General features: G+C 45.0%; 1 protein-coding gene and 1 pseudogene across 1 annotated transcript; both read left to right on the top strand.

Annotated features, from left to right (window-relative positions):
* Positions 1-280: 280 nt before the first annotated feature.
* On the top strand, positions 281-8,742 carry UCP3 (uncoupling protein 3). The gene is made up of 6 exons (XM_002822231.6): positions 281-456; positions 998-1,208; positions 1,444-1,647; positions 2,776-2,877; positions 3,354-3,534; positions 5,843-8,742. The coding sequence occupies exons 1-6, from the start codon at positions 331-333 to the stop codon at positions 5,955-5,957; spliced, it is 939 nt and encodes a 312-aa protein (XP_002822277.1). The 5' UTR covers positions 281-330; the 3' UTR covers positions 5,958-8,742.
* A 5,802-nt stretch (positions 8,743-14,544) lies between these two features.
* LOC100457857 (developmental pluripotency-associated protein 4-like) lies at positions 14,545-16,706 on the top strand (annotated as a pseudogene).
* Positions 16,707-21,589: the final 4,883 nt, after the last annotated feature.

Genomic DNA, 21,589 nt, shown 5'->3' with positions numbered 1-21,589 from the left:
ATACCACTATCAGCTCTGCCTACCCATGGTAAGGAGGGGAGGGAGAGGGTCAGGAGGAGGATTGCAAAATTCAAGGGATAAGAACGTGGCCTATTTTTATAGGCCAAATTCACGCAGCTTAAGTATGGCACCACCCAGGCTTCTCCCTTTCTAAAGCCCCTCCTGAGTGCGGAAGAGTTCCTGGGGGCCAGGCCAGACATCGCTCCATCAGCCTCCTCTGGCCTGTCTCCTGCAGCCCCACCGCTGCACTGAAGCCCAGGGCTGTGGAGCAGCCTCTCTCCTTGGACCTCCTCTTGGCCCTAAAGGAACTGGGCAGAGCCTTCCAGGACCATGGTTGGACTGAAGCCTTCAGACGTGCCTCCCACCATGGCTGTGAAGTTCCTGGGGGCAGGCACAGCAGCCTGTTTTGCTGACCTCCTTACCTTTCCACTGGACACAGCCAAGGTCCGCCTGCAGGTAGGTGCCCTTTGGCCAAGGGTCATTGATCACATGGAAGGAGGGGCTAGTTCTCTCCCATATCCCCCATGACATGTGCCCACATGCCCTTCCTCACTCAGAACCCTGACGAAGACTCTCACTCCACTGCTTAGGACGCTTCCTTGCCTCCTCCCATCACCATCTACCAGGACAAAAAAATCTAAATTCTTTGCATGATGTGACAGGGCCCTTTAGGGGCTGGGCCCTACTTTGTAAAGCATACAGTGTGAGGTAAAAGTAAGGAATTAACTGTGTGACCTCGGGCAAGCCACGAAGCACTTATAAAATGGGAAAAACAATCTGTCCCTCTGATTTACTCTGAGGATCAAACACCAAGCCGTGTGTATAACACTGCTTTGTGAACGGTAAAATGCTGCCCAGACACCAGTGATTTCTACTGTGACCAGCCTGGTTGTTCTCAGGCCCAGCCCAGGCAGGCCCAGCCCCAGCAGGGTTCCTGTGCACGTAGCCCCTTCTTGCCTTCCCTTCCGAGTCCTCACCCCCTGCTATTGTCCCTCAGATCCAGGGGGAGAACCAGGTGACCCAGACGGCCCGGCTCGTGCAGTACCGTGGCGCGCTGGGCACTATCCTGACCATGGTGCGGACCGAGGGTCTCTGCAGCCCCTACAATGGGCTGGTGGCCGGCCTGCAGCGCCAGATGAGCTTCGCCTCCATCCGCATCGGCCTCTACGACTCCGTCAAGCAGGTCTACACCCCCAAAGGCGCGGACAGTGAGTGACCAAGTCCCTGAACGCCAAAGGGGTGGCCGAAAGTATGTGGGTCAAGAGACCAGGGAAGTCTAGACTCAGAGGCAGAGCCAGGGGCGGGGGGAAGCTGGTACCGGACGCTCATGAGGAGGCTCTGAGTGGACATCAAGGAAGCTGCAGGGGCAGCCCCGCAGAGAACAGCATGTCCCAGAGAGCTGCTTAGTAGGGGACACTGGCCCACTCTCTCTGCCCCTCCCAGACTCCAGCCTCACTACCCGGATTTTGGCTGGCTGCACCACAGGAGCCATGGCGGTGACCTGTGCCCAGCCCACAGATGTGGTGAAGGTCCGATTTCAGGCCAGCATACACCTCGGGCCATCCAGGAGCGACAGAAAATACAGCGGGACTATGGACGCCTACAGAACCATCGCCAGGGAGGAAGGAGTCAGGGGCCTGTGGAAAGGTAGGTCTGGACTCTGGATGCAGGCGGCCTTAGGCAGAGCTTTCCCTCCCCTCAGGCTGGGGCAGGGACCCCAGCAAGGAGGGGACTCGCAGCATGGCGTGTTCCAGTGATTCTGAAAGAACATCACAACCAAAGATACTTCACTGACCTGCCACAGCCCCTCAAACTCAGTTCATTTTACCAGCCCTTTGCCATGTGCAGGTTGCTATGAGGGAGCCAGAAATGAATTTAAGACACCTTCACACGCCCAGGGCATGAGGACAGCAGAGGAGATAAGTCAAGATGCAGCTACACCGCAGGCAGGATGTGGTAGGGGTTGCCCCAGAGGTGGAGATCCAGAGGCGGGTTCTGCAGAGAAGGTGACACCTAAGCTGGGCCTGGAAGACTGAACAGGCTCTAGGTGTGTGGAGACGGAACGGGAGGGGCCCTCAAGCAGGGCCCGGAGGAAAAAGAGGAGCATCAGAAAAGTATAGCTGTGAGGAGTGGGTGCAGGGAGATGCAATGAGGAAGCGCTTCCTTGGGAGCAAAGCTGGAGGGCTCCCTTTGTGTCCACATGGCAGCCACTGATGAATGCAGGACTCTCTCCGCATGTGAACCAGAGGTTGCAGGAACATTTGCAGAAGAAACTGACCCAGTGAAGTTTAAGGGCAGGACACCTCTTAAGTGGGGGCTCTTCAGTCACTTGTTGGGCACCCTTCAGAGCTTGTCCCCTTACCTGTGAAACCAGGGGTTTGGTCCTGACAGTTTCCTAGGGCCCTGCTGGCACCACATTCTGTCACTGTTCCAAGAGCTCAGCCTCTCGCTGAACGACTTTCTTTTCTGGCTGCAGCTGGGTCTCGAGGAAGCATATTTTAATTTTGACAGCTATTGCAGATCACCCTCCAAATGTGGCCAAATGAACACAAGTGGGCCTCTCTCTGTTCTCTGTCTCTGAGAAAAACATGGATAATCTGAGAGTTGTTAACCCTAGAAAGGAAAATGTGGAATCTGCTCAACTGTGGTGGGATCCTCTGGCTGAGACCATTGGAATGGGGCAGTATGGCCCCAAAACTGGGGCCCGTGGCCTTGCAGCCAGGGCGTCCATTTCTCCCATTTCCCATTCATCCGTTCCCACCGCCTTCCTAACAGGAACTTTGCCCAACATCATGAGGAATGCCATCGTCAACTGTGCTGAGGTGGTGACCTACGACATCCTCAAGGAGAAGCTGCTGGACTATCACCTGCTCACTGGTGAGGCCCTGGGCTCCAGGCAGGCAGCCCTCCCTCAGCAGGGAGGGAACCCAGAACTCCATGGAGTGGGCACCACCCAGAGGCAACTGGGTTTTAGAAGGAGCAGAGAGAGAAGCAGTGCCTAGTAAAAAGTGCCTGGTACATTGTGGTGACAAGCAGGAAAGACCCCTGGGCTGGGAGGCTGGAGACTTGGGTTCCAGTCCCAGCACCATCTCTCACTGTATAGCTTTAAGCAAGGGTCTCTCACCTTCTCTGACTTCAGTTTCCTCAAACAGCCTGCATGACCTCCCACCTCTGGGTCAGCCCAGGCCTAGTTTGCCAGTACTTACCAAGAGCTTAGCCCAGGGCACTGTGAGAGATATGGAAAATACTGTCCTATGCTCAGGGAGTTCACGGTTGAGTTGGGGACAAACAGTACATACATATGGACAGAACACAAACGCACTCCTTGATATTTGCTTGTACTTCCTCTGCAGACAACTTCCCCTGCCACTTTGTCTCTGCCTTTGGAGCCGGCTTCTGTGCCACAGTGGTGGCCTCCCCGGTGGATGTGGTGAAGACCCGGTATATGAACTCACCTCCAGGCCAGTACCTCAGTCCCCTCGACTGTATGATAAAGATGGTGGCCCAGGAGGGCCCCACAGCCTTCTACAAGGGGTGAGCCTCCTCCTGCCTCCAGCACTCCCTCCCAGAGAACAGGGGCTTCTTTCTTTTCTAATGTGGCTACTGTGGGTCAACCTGGGATGTAGCAGTGAAGAGTACAGATGTAAATGCCACAAAGAAGAAGTTTAAAAAACCATGCAAGTAAAAGAAAAAAAGTGAACCATACCTGACGGGGAGAGTTAGGGAAGCCTGACTGAGAATAAGCATTCTAGGAATAGGTAAAAGTACTGCCTGTCTCCAGAGGAAGTTAGCAGTCCTGAGACCTCCCGGACCTCCTGCCATGGCCATTGAGCACCACACTGACCACAGCCGGTGCCTTCCTCACTGTCTCCACACACTCCACGTTTTTTTGCACTTACTGCTCCCTCTGCGTGGAATGCCTCATCATCTACAGGCTGTCAATTTTAGACATCCTTCAAGACCAGTTCAAATGCCACCTCCTCCCTAACACTCTCAGGTGTAAATTTTCCCTCCTGCCTGGGAACTTCTGCAATGCCATTTGACACCATTTTTATGGTATTTATCACCTCCTGCCTTGTATTATAGTATTGGTAAGCTTAAATTATTCCTCATGCAAAGGGCAAGTTCCTGCAAGCAAAAGTGGCTCAGACGTCTTTTATCTCCCACAGTCCCTTGCACAAAGTGAGCACTCGATAATGCAGGTTGTTTATGATTATCACGATAGCTAAGTCACTCTATATTAGGCCTCGTGCTGAGCACTTTACACGCGTTATTCCAACAATCCCTTGAACTAGGTAGTATTGTCCACATTAACTAAGGAAAAGACTGAGTGTCAGAGGAGTTAAGTAACTTATCCAAGATCACAGGTTAAAATGGTGGAGCCATGGCTCAAACCCAGACCGTCAGACACCACACCCAACAATGTTGTTTATCCTACTGGTAAGCTCTTAGCTTGGCCCTTTCACCTCCCACTGCTGATGTCTTCAACAGAGAGGTTTTTGGTGCCCAGTGTTAGAATGGACCCAACAAGTGAACAAGAGCTACTATAGGTTCTCAAGCCTGGGAATGACGTAATAAAACTATATTGCAATTGACAGACTGTTCTTCCGAAAAGTGCCTCTATCATTACAGTCTTCAGCTGTAGCCACTTGTCTCAGTTACTGCTTTCACTTGTCCAACATTTCTGGAGCATCTTGTAGGTGCCAGGCCCTGGGTTATGCTTCCCTCAAAGAGCAGCAGATAAGTTGGTGGTATTTACTGAGCATTTATTGATGCTGGGCCCTGTGCTGAGTGCTGTCCAACATTAAATCACCTAATCTGCACGACTAGCCCTACAAGGCAGATACTGTTATTTTCCTCATTTTACAGATAAGGAAACTGAGGCTTAGAAAGATTAAGTGATGTGTCCAGATTGTAAAGCTAGAAACTGGGTGAGCTTGGATTTGAACCCAGGTCTGACTCTGGAGTTTACATTTGTTGTCACAGTGCTATAGTCCCCACGAGAATCAAGAAAACCCATGGCGTGAGGTCATGGTGCCCAAACTGAGTCCTCCAGAGCAAAGAGCAACCAGCCAGGGAAAGGAGAGGAGGGCACAGTCCAGGCAGAGGGAGCAAGAGGAGCAAAGGCATGGAGGGAAGAGGGCCTGGCATTGTCAGGGAATGTGACTAGCTGAGTCTGGTGGGAGCAAACAGGCCCAGGAGGTGGTTAGTGGAGGGACAGGCTGAGAGAGGGGCAGGGGCCAGCTCTTGGGCTTCTCTCTGAGTTGGTGAGCCACAGCTGAGGTGGGGACACTGTGCTATGCCATCACAGCACAGCCAGCCTCTCTGGAGATGAGCTAAATCTGGTGCCACACTGTCTTCACCCTGCAAAGCCCGAGCTACTCCATGTCCTGGCAGGGGGCCATGTTAGGGCTGGCCACCTGGGGTGTAACTGAGCCCAGAAACACCCAGCAGCAGGGTGGAGTCAGAACCGCACCTCTGACACTAGCCGCAGGTCTTTGGTTGAGCTCTTAACCTCCCTGGGCCTCAGTTTGTGAAAGGGAACCTGGCAGCAACATGGCTGCCTTATAGAACTGTGAGAATTCGCTGCCTAACACAGTAACCTGTCTCAAAACATGAGTTTTTTTTCTTTTCTTTACTCCGACTTCTGCCTAAATCCCCTTCGCAGAAAAAAAAAAAAAAAAAAAAAGAGAGAGAGAGAGAGACTGAAAGGATTCAGAAAATGCTTGTGATGAACAGAAGTCTGGATCCTCTGGCACTACCACTGTGTCCCGGGAGAGCACACGCATCTGTTGTGGTCTCCTAGCACTCCACCTGATGTGTTGGTTGTTTTTCTCATCAGATTTACACCCTCCTTTTTGCGTTTGGGATCCTGGAACGTGGTGATGTTCGTAACCTATGAGCAGCTGAAACGGGCCCTGATGAAAGTCCAGATGTTACGGGAATCTCCATTTTGAACAAGGCAAGGCCACTGGTAGCTAACGTGTCCGAAACCAGTTAAGAATGGAAGAAAACGGTGGATCCACGCACACATGGACACAACCCACACATGTTTACAGAACTGTTGTTTGCTTGTTGCTGATTCAAGAAATAGAAGTAGAAGAGGAGGAGGGATTCTGGTCTTCAGTGCCATGCCTTGAGAACACCTTTGTTTTGCACTGACAAGATGGAAAATAAATTATATTAATTTTTGAAACCCATTAGACATGCCTAATATTTAGGCAAGAGAAAATAAACCAAGATAGATCCATTTGGACAAAATGGAAGGTTGGAGACGTGTATCCCCATGAAATCTGGTTAGATAATGAATGATAAGCAGGAAGGATGGCAAGCACGGGACAGGAGGGGCCCACAATAGAGTGGGAGATCAGCCATGGAGCCTGGAGGGACACCACCCAGCAACACAGAGCTGGCAACTGCAGCTGCACCGTCACACTTGCATCATCAGCCTATTTGTAATGTGTCTGCCACAGAGAGTCCTTTGGGATTCTAGGAAACCCAAGGAACAAGAGAAAAAACTAGAGCCTGTGCCAAAGAAGCCCTGCTGGACCCGTGTGAGGCTGGGGCTTGTAAATATTCCCTGATGACACTGAAGAATCAAGAGGGCAGCCCCCCCTTTCCAACAAAATGGAGGGAGCCATCCCTTCCCTGTCCGCCTCACCAGGGGTGCTATGACACGCAGGTGAGAAGCTGGGCATGAACGCACTTTATAAAAGCAAAAGCTCTGTGTAAATCTAACTACAAGGACAATGCCTTGGGAGAGATTTTGTTGGGACAGAGAGGAGTTGCCAGGGAAGAAGATTTGAAAGATACGGTTGTCTAGAGGTGAGACCAAAGGATCCAGGGACTTGGGGACCAGAGGTGACAGTGGATGACGTGAAGCCACAGGAGCCCCGCCCCCATGCAGCCCCTTCCCCACCCCCGCCACCACGCGCTCAATCGTGAGCACCTCAAAGGGTTGTTGGGCTTGGGGGAAAAGAGGTGGATTCCTGGGCAAGAACCTAAAGTAGCAGGACTCGGAATTCTTGGGAAATTACTATGACTCAATAAAAGAATTCACACCTTAGGTGTGGGAGTAAGAACAGCCACTTCTCTGCCTTTTCTTTCTTGGAATTTTCCTTTCTCACTTCTATTTCAGGCTTTCTATGTGTCAGGGCGGAGCCAGATCCAGCCCCACATGCCTACACTTCATCTGCCCCCTCTCACCCCATTTAATTGCAGGCAAGTAGCTTTATTTTTTGAGGGCTCCAGCTCCTGCTTCTGCAAAAGGCAGGGTTGAACCAGACGACCGACTTCCAAGCTTAAGACTGTACATCTTTCAAATTGATAATGGGGACCCAAAATGCCACTATCTTTTTCTACTTCTTGGCAGCCTTGTGTAGCTCTGACGATTGTCAGGACTGGGTTCAAACCTCACCCCATTCTACCTTACCAACCACCTAGCCACAGGGAATCCTTGCACCTTGGTGTGCTACCAGAGAAGTGGGAATAACAATCCCTGCTTCACAGGCTTGTTGTGAGGGTTGACCTAAAACTCCTTGGAAAGCAGACATGTGGTGTGCACCTGCTACCTGGGAGGCTTAGGCGAGAGGATTGCTTGAGCCCAGGAGTTCAAGGCTGCAGTGAGCCACGACTGCACCTGTGAATAATGACTGCACTCCAGCCTTGGCAACAGAGCAAGACTCCCTCTCTGAAACAAAACAAACAAAAAATCATTGGCATACAGGAGGCGCTCGGTAATGTGATTTCCCTGCTTCCCTGCTCCTACCGCTCCAGACCCTGGGAAAAAGCACTTTCCTAAATTTAAATTATAACTTGAGATCATCTATGTATACAAACTGGAGAGTTCATACAAAAGCAAAAAAAAACTATATTTTGATTTAGTGTCTGGCTTGGTTTTCAAATAAAACCCATATTTTAAAAAGTTTCCAGTTGGTGCAGTGGCTCACGCCTTTGGGAGGCCGAGGTGGGCGGATCACTTGAGTCAAGAGTTCGAGACCAGCCTGGCCAACATGGCGAAACCCTGTCTCTACTAAAAATACAAAAAAAAAAAAAAAATTAGCCAGGCATGGTGGCAGGTACCTGTAATCCTAGCTACTCGGGAGGCTGAGGCAAGAGAATCACTTGAACCCGGGAGTTCGAGGTTGCAATGAACCAAGACCGCACCACTGCACTCCAGCCTAGGCGAGACTCTGTCTCAAAAAAAAAATTAAAGTGAATTGAATTAAATTAAAAGTTTCCCTTTTTAGCCAGGCATGGTGGCACGCACCTGTGGCCCCAGCTACTCGGGAGGCTCAAGTGGGAGGATCACTTGAGCCCAGGAGGCGGAGGTTGCAGTAAGCTGAGCTTACACCACTGCACCCTAGCCTAGGTGACAGAGTGAGACCCCATCTCAAAACACAAAAACAAAAAAAAAAAGAAAAAGGAAAAAAAAGTTTCTCTTTCTTTTGACTTGACTGACATGTGCAAATCACTCTCAAACTCCTGGTCTCAGTTTGTAAGTTTCTAGGGCCGGGAACTATGTCTTCCATGAATTTCCATATGGCAATATTAACACACCACCTACCCAGAGGATACAATTTAGATGATGATTCTGAGAAAGGGAGGATAAAATATTCTAAGAGATATTTTGACTGGGATCAGGAGCCTACTAACTGCCAAGTCCAGCATTTTGGAGAAAGAAAAACGAGATTGGTGAGTCTTGTGAGGTTTCTAGGCCAAAATACTAGATCTCTTTCTCCACTTTTTTTTTTTTTTTTTTGAGTCAAAGTCTTGCTCTGTGCCCAGGCTAACACAATCTTGGCTCACAGCAACATCCACCTCCCAGGTTCAAGTGATTCTCCTGCCTCAGACTCCCAAGTAGCTGGGACTACAGGTGCATGCCACCACACCCTGGCTAGTTTTTGTATTTTTAGTAGAGACGGGGTTTTCACTGTGTTGACCAGGCTGGTCTGAAACTCCTGACCTCAGATGATCTACCCACCTCAGCCTCCCAAAGTGCTGGGATTACAGGCGTGAGCCACTGCTCTCAGTCTCCTTCCCCACTTCTTAAAGGCAAGAGATTCAACCAGATGATCTGAAGCTCTTTAGTTCTGTGATTCCAAGGACTGAGAGACAGTTTCTCCCAGGCTACAGTGTGAACACCTTTTCAACGCTGGCCTCAACTTATGCTTCTAGGAAACCAGAAACATGAATTCATGAGAAGGTCAGATCACCAGCTGAGGCCAGCTTCTAAGTTCTGTGCACCCATTTCCCCACCACACTCCTAGAGACACCACCTCCAGTCAAGTGATTCAAAAGAAATCTGCTTTTTCTCAAACTCTTCTAATATGTCAGGCAAAAATGAGATAGTTAGAGTCCCGACTCAGTCCCATTTGTGACATAATGGATAATTCACATAAATGTTCTAAGTAATGGTAATTTTTTTTAAATAATATTTTATTCAGAAGGAATGAATGTTAAGTAAGGAAATATTATAGCTCTGTAGATGAGTTTGTTTCAGGGCACTTTGAAAAGCACAGTGTGCTACACGAATGAAAATATTCATTGTACATACATTGTAAGCCATATGTTATATTAGGTGCTGGGGTGAACAAGACCAGTCCTGGCCTCAAGGAGCTCACTGGGGTGGAGGATGTTGGGGCGGGAAAGACAAACCGCAAACCATCAGTCACCATACTGGGTGATCAAAGCTACAAACAGAGGTGTGTACAAAGCACCCAAGAGGAGGTACACAGATAAGGGACATCAGACCTGGTTGGGGGGCCAGGAAGCTTCTTGGAGGAAGACACCTAAAGGTCAAGTAGGTGTTATCCAGGTAAAGAAAGTTAAGTGAAAGTTATTCTAGGCAAAGGGAACGGTTCGTGCAAAGGCCCAGAAACAAGATAAAAACATTCAAGGTACATCCAAGGGATTGTCAGCTGTCAGTATGTCTGGGTTGCAGACTTAAAGATCTACTGGGGAGACTGAGGCAGGAAAATCGCTTGATTGCTTGAACCCAGGAGGTGGAGCTCGCAGTGAGCTGAGATCGCGCCACTGCACTCCAGCCTGGGCGACACAGCGTGACTCCGTCTCAAAAAAAAAAAAAACCTCCTTTCCATTTTTTTAGGTATATACCCAAAGTGCAAAGTGGAATCGTGGAATCACTTGGTATGGATAATTCTATATTTAATTTTTTGAGGGACCATCATACTGTTTTCCATAGCAGCTGGACCATTCTCATTCCCAGCTGCAGTGTATAAGGGTTTGTTTCTCCACATCCTCTTCAACACCTATTTTCTGGTTTTTGATAGTAGCCATCCTAATGGGTGTAAGGTGGTCTCTCCTTGTGGTTTTGATTAATGGTTAGTGATGCTATGGCTGTTTTCATGTGGTTATTGGCCATCTGCATATCTTCTTTGGCGAAATGTCTATTTAAGGCCTCTGCCTATTTTTGAATGAAAATTAAAGAGCTACAATTTTATGTAACTTGGATGAATCTCACATAGCGTTGAGTGAAAGATACAAAATAGTACATACAGTATCATTCCATTTATATAATGTTTAAGAACAGGTAAAACCAATATTTGGTGTTAAAAATCAGGATACTGGTTATTCTTTGGGTGAATAGTGACTGACGGTAGACACAAAGGATCACTTCTGGGTGTTAGTAATGTTTCCTCATGTGTGCTTATTATACAGGGATGTTTGCTTTATAAAAGTTTTTCATGCTGTATACTTAGGATTTGTGCACTGTTTTATATGTGTTTTACTTCAATAAAAGTTTACTTTAGGCTGGGAGTGGCGGCTCATGCCTGTAATCCCAGCACTTTAGGAGGCTAAGGCGGGAGGGTTGCTTCAGTCTGTAAACAGATTTTTTTTTTTAAGACAGGGTCTCACTGTTACCCAGGCTGGAGTGCAGTGGCGTGATCACAGTTCACTGCAGCCTCCAGACTCCTGGGCCCAAGCAATTTTCCTGCCTCAGCCTCTCAAGTAGCTAGGACTACAGGCACCTGCCACCAGGCCCAGCTAATTTTAAAATTTTTTATAGAGACAGGGGCTCACTTTGTTGCCTAGGCTGGTCTTGAACTTCTGGACTCAAGTGATCCTCCTGCCTCAGCCTCCCAAGTCCATTGGGATTACAGGTGCTAGCCACCATGCCTGGCTACTCTTGCTGGTTTAATGATGGGAAATCTTTCACCAAAAGTTTGCAAATTTTCATATGAGTGTCTGGACAATTTGTTTAAAGACCTACAAAACGTTCAAAACACTGGTGAAAAAGAAGTACAGAATAGAGAGAAATTTTGATCAGGCATTTACTCTGAGAAGCACAACACTGTGTCTGTGTCTCAATGATGTGGTTACACAACCAAAACAACCCAACTGTGGTTTTCTTCTCAATATCTTACACTGTGAAAGCCTTCTTGATTTGGAACCTGTGACTTGCAGCAGAGTTCTAAACAAGAATTGTATATTGCTTGTTTCCATGGCTCCTCTCACCAATGAATCCAGTACATCAGAGTACAGCTCCTCAGCATATTAGACCAGTTATCCAGAAGTCATCCCCAGAAGTCATATCCCCATTTCTTTTGCTTTCCAAAGGTACAAGATCTCAAAAACTGTCAGATATATTTCAGCGTTGTTATTCTTGCTATATTATTATTATGTCTTGGAGTTATGATCCTTGAAGTAATTCATACTTCACATGTGCTTACAATGTTGAATGGTGGGATGAGAGAAACCTTTTCCATTTGATAAAATAAAACCACAAGGAGAGTTTGCTTGTGTCGTATGGGTGCCCATAAAGCATTGGAAATATTAAGGAGCAAAGTGGGTTTGCAGGATTTCTGTGGATATGTCACCATGCTGTACCATCTCATCAACGCAAACAAAGTGTGGTGATGCTTCTGATGAAAAAGGAAAACCTGATTTGACTTCCTGCTTTGAGCAGATGAGAGGGCAGAGTCATTTGAAATGGTTATTGAGGAAGCAACCACAGATTCAACAACATAACAGAAATCTTGTGTTGCTACAACAGAAACAGACTGGGTTCCTCTTGAGCTATGCTTGTAATTCCACTGCTTAGTTCTGAATTCAATGAGTTTGTAGGAAACAGTCACACTACAAACCTTGCAGAAAAGAAAGCCTTCAAAAACTCTTACTTTCCAGTAGAAAACTATATATGTTCTTAACTTTATTCACTCATTCTAGGAAGTTGCTTTAACACTAGATATTCACATTCAGGCTAGTTTTTCCAGTTTTCTTTACCTAAATCTTAAGTTCCACTTCTTGAAAAGAATGCAATGTTTAGAGATGGCATCTTATCAGAATGGAGAGATGGTCACCTTCCTCACTTCTCTCTGCTAATCTTCATTGGTATTAATTTTTTCACATAACTTGTTATTCACCCTTTGTGTCTTTTTTCTTAAAGGTAGTTTATACTGCCAGGCACTAAAAAGAATCCTGCTGGTGCAGAATAATTTAGGCTTAAATTATGTTCAAAGTGTGTTGTGTTGTAGTTTGGGTAATATTTAGTATTGTCTGGTGTCTTCATCATTATAACACATCCTAATTCAACAAAGAGCTTTTTAGCAAAAAGCACTTCCTATATTTTTTACCTTAGGACAATCTGCATTTTTTTAATAAATCTAAGGATAAACTTTATAGACTTTATGATAACTGGTAACATAATGTCATTATGAATATTATAATGGTGATTTTCGATGTTAGTTTGTCAAACATATATCTGGTCTAATTTTATATTTTGTTACCTACACTCTGGAGGATAATGGAGATTTTATTCTTCCTGTGATAAGGCTTCTTGGTATTTAAAGTAGCAAAAGTATAAAACAGTGAACATCCAGTATTGAGAAATGATATGATGGAACATTAAAAATTTCTGTGGATATTTATAAATTATATGTCAGTTAAACCTTGTCAAAGGTATGCAAATCAGCATGCCTTAAGCTTGTTTTAGAAGGTCTCAACTCAGACTATGAAGATTCAGTGACATCTTATAAGAAGCCTTGGAAAACATTCTCTTTTTTTTTTTTCTGAGACAGAGTCTCACTCTGTCACCCAGGCTGGAGCGCAATGGCATGGTCTCGGCTCACTGCAACCTCTGCCTCCTGGGTTCAAGCGATTCTCCTGCCTCAGCCTCCCCAGTAACTGGGACTACAGGCACGTGCCACCACACTCGGCTAGTTTTTGTATTTTTAGTAGAGACGAGGTTCCACTATGTTGGCCAGGCTGGTCTGGAACTCCTGACCTCGTGATCTGCCTGCCTCAGCCCCACAAAGTGCTGGGATTACAGGCATGAGCCACCACCCCGGCCATTGCTTTTTAACCTATTTCGAATTTATTCAAAGTGCAACAAGCCATCCTTAAGAGAATGCTAAAATGGGCCAGGCGTGGTGCCTCACACCTGTAATCCCAGCACTTTGGGAGGCCGAGGTGGGTGGATCATTTGAAGTCAGGCGTTCAAGACCAGCCTGGCCCACCTCTACTAAAAATAAAAAAATTAGTCAGGTGTGGTGGCAGGTGCCTGTAGTCCCAGCTACTCCGGAGGGTGAGGCAGGAGAATTGCTTGAACCCGGGAGGTGGAAGTTGCAGTCAGCCAAGGTTGTGCCACTGCACTCCAGCCTGGGCAACAGAGTGAGACTCTGTCTCAAAAAAAAAAAAAAAAAGAGAGAGAGAGAGAATGCTAAAATGGTCTAATTTGTATTTTGGTTTTTTTCCTTTTATTTTTCAGAGACAGAGTCTTGCTCTGTTGCCCAGGCTGGAGTGCAGTGGTGTGATCACAGCTCACTGCAGCCTCAACCTCCCAGGCTAAGCCTCCTGAGTAGTTTGGGTGATCCTCCCACCTCAGCCTCCTGAGTAGTTTGGGTGATCCTCCCACCTCAGCCTCCTGAGTAGTTGGGACCACAGGAACACACCACCATGCCCAGCTAATTTTTTTTAATTGTTTGTAGAGATGGGGGGTCTCCCTATGTTACCCAGGCTGGTTTCTGATTCCTGGGCTCCAGTGATACTCCCACCTTGCCCTCCCAAACCACTGGGATTACAGGCATGAGCCACCACACCTAGCCATTTTCCCCCCATTTTTGTTAACAGTTTTATTGAAACATAATTCATATAGCATACAATTCATCCATTCAAAGTGTACAATTCAATGGTTTTTAGTATATTCACAGAGTTGTGCAACCACCACCACAATCAATTTTAGATCATTTTCACTGCCTCAAAAACAAGCCCCCATACCCATTAGTTGTCATGATCAGTCTCCCCATTCCCTGAAGCCCTACCATCTGTCTTTATATATTTGCCTGTTCTGGACATTTTATATACATGGAAACACAATGTGTGGTCTTTCATGACTGGCTTCTTTTACTTAGCATGATGTTTTCAAGGTTCATCCACGGTGTAGCATGGATCAGTACTTCATTCCTTTTCTTCAATTTTTTTTTTTTTTTTTTTTTTTTTGAGATGAAGTCTTGCTTCTGTCACCAAGGCTGGAGTGCAGTGGCACAATCTCGGCTCACTGCAAGCTCCGCCTCCCGGGTTCATGCCATTCTCCTGCCTCAGCCTCCCAAGTAGCTGGGACTACAGGCGCCCGCCACCATGCCTGGCTAATTTTTTGTATTTTTAGTAGAGACGGGGTTTCACCGTGTTAGCGAGGATGGTCTCGATCTCCTGACCTCGTGATCCGCCCGCCTCGGCCTCCCAAAGTGCTGGGATTACAGGCTTGAGCCACAGTGCCCGGCCACTTCATTCCTTTTCATTGCTTGGATATACCACATTTTATTAACATATATCCATTCTGCAATTGATGGATGTTTGGGTTATTTCCATTTTTTTGGCAAAAGTATTTTTTAAACAATGTTTAAATGTAAGTCTGCTGCTCACTTTGGGTTTTTCTTTTCAAAGAATTTTTAAAAACTTTTTTAGAGATGTAGGGGTCTCACTATGTCGTCTAGACTAAACTCAAACTCCTGGGCTCAAGTGATCCTCCTGCCTCAGTCTCCTGAGTAGCTGGGACTATAGGTGTGAGCCACTGTGCTTGGCTTCTTTTCATAGACTCTTTATGGAAAAATAGAATTTGTTTCCATCTTGGTAGCAATGGTTACTGCATACCTTCACTCTGATTTGAGAATTTTTGGACAAGATCTGCTTCTTCTCTGAGTATGGAGAAGGCAAAAGGCAGGGAGTGGACCTCCTCAGAGAAGTCGAGGGAAGAGGATCAGCAGGCTTCTAATCAACCAAACACAATTGCTTTGCCAGGAACATCAGCAAAGGGAACCAAAGGAGAAATTTCTGCTAAAGGTGAAAAAGCGCTCTGCCCAAAGAAGGCGGCAGAGTATAGGGACAACCCCAAACCTCAGAAGAAGATACTAATCCCTTCATTACCCTCTAAACCACCACCTGTTAATCGGATTCACCGGGACAGTCTGTGAGCCTGGTGCCTATAATTAAAGACAAAGCCACACAGGCCTTTGGTGCCAGAAATAAGCTCCTATGTGCCTTTGCCTGTCCAAATCAAAAGGATTTTCCTAGCACAGCAAAACAGGCCAGAATCCAGAAATCATTACCAAAAAAATCAAAGGTGGACAAAGGGGAAATATCCCTGCAAAGCCCTGAGGAGACACATCCTTCTGAAGTGGCTCTTCCCCCTGGGGAGGGGTTGCCTGTCCTAGAAGAGTCTGCTGCTCTCCTTGAGGGAGTTAATACAGTTGTGGTGACAACTTCTGCCCCAGAAGCTTCACTGGCCTCCTGGGCCAGAAATGCAGCCAGGGAGAAGGCACCAGAAGCAGTGGGATCTCCACATGAGGCCCATGGTGTCAGGTGGCTAGTGTCAGGGAGAAGTCTCCCTGCAGTCACAGATGGTTGGGTTCACCTCCAGTTTCATGCTAGACAAGCCTGGGTTCCAGAAAATCAAGAAGGGACAGTGAGTGCACTCTTTTTGCTTCCTGCCTCCAATTCTCTACCCCCATACCTTGAAGACAATATGTTATACCCCAAATGCATTCACAGGTACAAGGTCTTAATAAAAAGCCTCCAGTGGGAATAGAATATCAGGAAAAAGACCACATCTGTGGTAATTAATGGCAGAAAGGCTGGACAGTTGATTCCGTGGTGCTGCTGACAGGTGAACTCTGGTCCTCTCCACACCTGCTTATGGGCCATGCACACTGGTGGGGTGGCAGATGTTAGCCTAAGACCCCTAGCAGTGACTGCTGCTTCGTGGGTGGACATAAAAGACTCTTACATTTAAAAATGGAAAAACATTTTACAAATTACCATAAATTCTAGTTAACACATAGAAAAACTCATTCATACTACCCTTCTAAAATAGAAATGACTTCAGCAGCTCTTTTAAGTGGGAACCTCTTCAGCTGAGCATTGTGAAGGAGTTGAGAAAACAAACAGTAGTTTGCTCCTGTGCTCAATTTCCCTGACCCGAATACTGACTACTTTAGGAGCTGCTTCATTCCAATTGCAATTTCATAAAATGTAAAGTATTTTAAGGCAAAGAAAGGCTGTTAATTCTCTCCTTCCCCAAAACACGTGATTTTTCAATATTCAAAACAATATTTTTTCAAAGTTCTCTTAATAACCTGCGATTTCTATGGTTTGACTCCAGGATAAAAACACGAGGCACTTTGTATTACTTTGCTTATAATTCTTTTGTATATTTCCGGTATTTAAAATGTTTAACCTTACTTCCCATTCATACATACATAATATATTGAATATGAAATGTGTTTATTAGCAGATTCTCCATAAACAAAAATAAGATGTGTTTATAAAAGAATTCATCTATTGTGTTTAGGGAACTGTATTTATTGCATGCAAATTATTGTTAGTGTTCTTAAAGTAGGATTAAACCAAAAAGCATGACTTTTCTTTTGCATAACTCATTTGTTTGTTTCTTTATCAGTTGGAGGCATGGGTTGGATAATTTCTTTTTACTTATTTATTATTATTATTTTGAGACAGTCACTCAAGCTGGAGTGCAGTGGCGCCATCTCAGCTCACTGCAACCTCCGCCTCCCGGGCTCAAGAGATTCTCATGCCTCAGCCCCTGGAGTAGCTGGGATTACAGGCGTGTGCCACCATGCCCAGCTAATTTTTGTGTTTTAGCAGAGATGGGGTTTCACCATGTTGGCCAGGCTGGTCTCTAACTCCTGGCCTCAAGTGATACGCCTGCCTCAGCCTCCCAAAGTGCTGGGATTACAGATGTGAGACACCACACCTGGCCCATCTCATTTGTTTTTAAAACCACTTTATTTATTGATGTACAAAAAGCTGTACATATTTAATGTATCCAATTGAGTGTAATTAATTTTTAATATTTTTTGTACTTCCTAAATGTATAGTCCCGTGAGTCTGGGAATTGATCTGTTTTTCACTTGTGTTTTAATGGCAGTTTCCAACATTGTTTTGTCATTACAAGTGGGGGATTTTTTCCCCTTTAATTAAGATATTAAAAATAATGTGCTGATGGCCGGGCATGGTGGCTCACATCTGTAATCCCAGTACTTTGGGAGGCTGCGGCGGGTGGATCACTTGAGGTCAGGAGTTCAAGACCAGCCTGGCCAACATGGCAAAACCCTGTCTCTACTAAAAATACAAAAATTAGCTGGGCACAGTGGCACATGCCTGTAATCCCAGCTACTCAGGAGGCTGAGGCAGGAGAATCGCTTGAACCCAGGAGGCAGAGGTTGTGGTGAGCGGAGATTGCGCCACTACACTCAAGCCTGGGCGACAGAGCGAGACTCCATCTCAAAAAAATAAATAAATAAAATAATAATAATAATAATAATAATAATAATAATGCACTAAAAGGAGTGGCGGAGTTGGGAAATTCATAACCATCATAATATACATGTAATAGGTTTGGGAAAGAATCCTCAAAAATGTTAAAGCGAGGGAGGAAAGTTTGTTGAGAAGCAAGTTGTTTTCATGGTCTCATAGTGTTGTTCCCTCCTGCCCCCTCTGGTTGTTGGTGGTCAGAATTGTTTAGTGTAATAAATAATATGGACATTTAAAAAAATTGTTTTTTGTTTAGTTGCCGTATGAATTAATATAAAATTGAATTTGATGTTTACAAACCAAGGATTTTGATTTTAGGTTAGAATTACACTTAGAATCATTAAGACTATGTCTTCAGATCAAAACATTCTAGCGATAAACCTACGATAGAGACATATTCTGGACAGGCGTGGCGGCTCATGCCTATAATCTCAGCCCTTTGGGAGGCTGAGGTGGGAAGTATTGCTTGAGATCAGCCTGAACTACATAGCGAGACTCTATCTCTACAAAAAAATTTTTAAATGAGCTGGGTGTGGTGGTGCCCGCTGTCATCTCAACTACTCTGGAGGCTGAGATGGAAGAATCACTTGAACTCAGGAGTTTGAGACTGTAATGAACCCTGATCTCTGATTGTGCCACTACATTCCAGCCTGGGTGATATAGCAGGACCCTATCTAAAAATAAATAAATAAAAATAAAATAAGAGATGTAATCTTAGGCAAGCTAGATCTTAAATTATGCTAGTATACTTTTAAAAAATAATTGAATAAATTGAAAAGGTTTTCTTCGGTCATTAATTCGTTTAGTATCTCAAATGTTAATTAGAATAATTGGTATCACTTTTTAGATTTTTTGAGTTACCTTCCTTAGGAAGTCTGTGCCATGTTATCATTTAATTTAGTTCTTCTATAGTATAATTGTTTACTAGTTTAAAACTGTACCCTAAGTGACCAAATATCTGGCAAACAAAGAATTTGAGAATGTTATTACATAAATGCTTTCACTGACTTTTTCTTCTTTATAAACTAGTTATAGCCAGGCACTACACATAGTAGCTACAGGCATGGTTTGTGCCTTAATCCCAGCTACTCAGGAGGGTGAGGTGGGAGGACTCCTTGAGTCCAGGAGTTCAAGGCTGCAGTGAGCTATGATCATACCACTAGACTCTAGCCTCGACAACAGAGCGAGACCTTATCTCTAAAAATAAAAAAAACAAAACAGACTATGTGTGGCTTAACTTCTATAAATATATGTCTTCCTTAAGAGTGTTAATATAAGCATGTGTTCAATACTATGGCCTATATATAGGATTTAATATTTTTCACCAGGTTGCCTGTGGCATTGTCAGTGCTGCGTTTGGGGTAAACATAATATTTAGTTTTCTACTTTGTCTTACATGAGGTACAAACTAAAAGTATGTTATAAAGATTTGTCTATATAAGAAAACTAGGGCCAGGCGTGGTGGCTCACGCCTGTAATCCCAGCACTTTGGGAGGCTGAGGCGGGTGGATCACCTGAGGTCAGGAGTTCAAGACCAGCCCCGCCAACATGGTGAAACCCTGTCTCTACTAAAAATATGAAAATTAGCTGGGCGTGGTGGCGGGCACCTGTAATCCCAGCTGCTCGGGAGGCTGAGACAGGAGAATCACTTGAACCTGGGAGGCGGAGGTTGCAATGAGCCCAGATCATGCCATTGCACTCCAGCCTGGGCAACAAGGGTGAAACTCGGTCTCAAAAAAAAAAGAAGAAGAAGAAGAAGAAAGAAAACTAGGTGGAGTGTGGTGGCTTGCACCTATAATCCCAGCACTTTGGGAGGCTGAGGTGGGTGGATCTGTTGAGGCTAGGAGTTTGAGATCAACCTGCCAACATGATGAAACCCCATCTCTACTAAAAATACAAAAAATTAGCCCGGCATGATGTGTGTGCCTGTAATCCTAGCTACTTGGAAGGCTGAGGCAGGAATCGCTTGAACCTGGGGGGCAGAGGTTGCAGTGAGCCGAGATCTTGCCACTGCACTCCAGGCTGGGTGACACAGCACAACTCTATCTCAAAAAAAAAAAAAAAAAAAGAAAAGAAAAAAGAAAACTAATATATCAAAATAATTTCTAGTTAGTTGGATTCACTCACTTATTCCTCCAATGACTGTTATTGAATTATCATATATTACTAGTGCTTTTCAGTACATACCTTCTACAATTTTTCAACTGAAAAGTACTTCATTGATCAGGGCTCTTTAAACTCATCTTCATTGCATTGTTTTACTAACTATAGTTATTATTCATGTATAATAATAACAATAATAATAATTTTTTTTTTCTAAAAAAAAAAAAAAAAAAACCAGGATGTGTTACTTACCAAGGAGAATTCATTTACAATGGTTAATTACGTGACAAACATGTCAAGTAATTCCATCTGGCTTTGTGTCACCATTTCCCCACCCTTTTTTTAGAAACCAAAACCAAGAAGAAGAACAAACATCAAAATGGACATGGAAATCAACAAATATATGATTCAATTTAATCTTCTAAAAGGTTTTTTAAATTATTCTATTTTATTTTATTTTGAGACAGAGTCTCTATCTGTTGCCAGGCTGGAGTGCAGTGGCATGATCTCAGCTCACTGCAACCTCCATCTCCCAGGTTCAAGCGATTCTCCTGCTTCAGCCTCCCAAGTAGCTGGGACTACAGGCAAGCGCCACCACACCCAGCTAATGTTTGTATTTTTGGTAGAGATGGAGTTTCACCATGTTGGCCAGTATGGTCTGGATCTCTTGACCTCATGATCCACCCGCCTTGGCCTCCCAAAGTGCTGGGATTACAGGTTTTTTTTGTTTTTTTTTTGTTTGTTTGTTTGTTTTGAGACAGGGCCACCCTGTCACCCAGGCTGGACTGTAGTGGCACAATCATGGCTCACTGCAGCCTCAACCTCCCAAGCTCAGGTGATCCTCCATGTCAGCCTCCCAATTAGCTGGGACTACAGGCGTGCACCACAATGCCCAGCTAATTTTTGTATTTTTTCTAGAGACAGGGTTTTGCCATGTTGGCCAGGCTGGTCTTCAACTCCTGGCCTCAAGTGATCCACCCGTCTCAACCTCCCAAAGTGCTGGGATTACAGGCGTGAGCCACTGTGCCCCATCTCATCTGCTAAGTGGGTTTAAAGAAATTCAGTTTCATGTCAATTTTTAAAATGTATGGTCATCAAATTTGACTTCTTTTTAAAAATGCAATCAGATAATTGTATACTTGTTTGATGAGGGGAGGAAAGTTAATATAGCCAATCTACTCAATATTTTTAGCAGAAATTATCAGAGACTAAGGAAATTAAGTTTTTCTCATGTTGGTTTTAATTACCTAATGTTTTCAGTTTTCTCTTTCATTCTTGTGTCTTTTTTTCATTTTCAGTGTTTCAAATACAGTTTGTATTTAAAGATTTAGAAGTTCCAAAACTGTAAGCACAGTGGATTGTTTCCTGGGATGATATTAAAATTATACAACAAAATATATGAAACTTTGTCAATTTGGTTATTGGCACATACAAAATATTTACAAATAAATGTGTGTGTGTGCGTGTACACACAATTCAATGAAAGAGATGTGAAACAAGTTTTCTTTTCTTTTTTCTTTTTTTTTTTTTTTTGAGACAGAGTCTTGCTCTGTCACCCAGGCTGGAGTGCAATGTCACAGTTTTAGCTCACTGCAACCTCTGCCTCCTGGGTTCAAGCGATTCTCCTGCCTCAGCCTCCCGAGTAGCTGGGACTACAGGCACCTACCACCACTCCTAGCTAATTTTTGTGTTTTTA

This window comes from Pongo abelii, chromosome 9 (assembly GCF_028885655.2).
Source record: "Pongo abelii isolate AG06213 chromosome 9, NHGRI_mPonAbe1-v2.0_pri, whole genome shotgun sequence".
NCBI classification, from domain to species: domain Eukaryota; kingdom Metazoa; phylum Chordata; class Mammalia; order Primates; family Hominidae; genus Pongo; species Pongo abelii.
This window is presented reverse-complemented; position numbering and strand designations above follow the sequence as displayed.

Coding starts and splice junctions, on each gene's coding strand:
- UCP3 (XM_002822231.6), top strand. CDS start 331: ATGGTTGGACTGAAGCCTTCAGACGTGCCTCCCACCATGGCTGTGAAG. Junction 1,209..1,443: donor CACCCCCAAAGGCGCGGACA/GTGAGTGACCAA, acceptor TGCCCCTCCCAG/ACTCCAGCCTCACTACCCGG. Junction 2,878..3,353: donor GGACTATCACCTGCTCACTG/GTGAGGCCCTGG, acceptor CTTCCTCTGCAG/ACAACTTCCCCTGCCACTTT.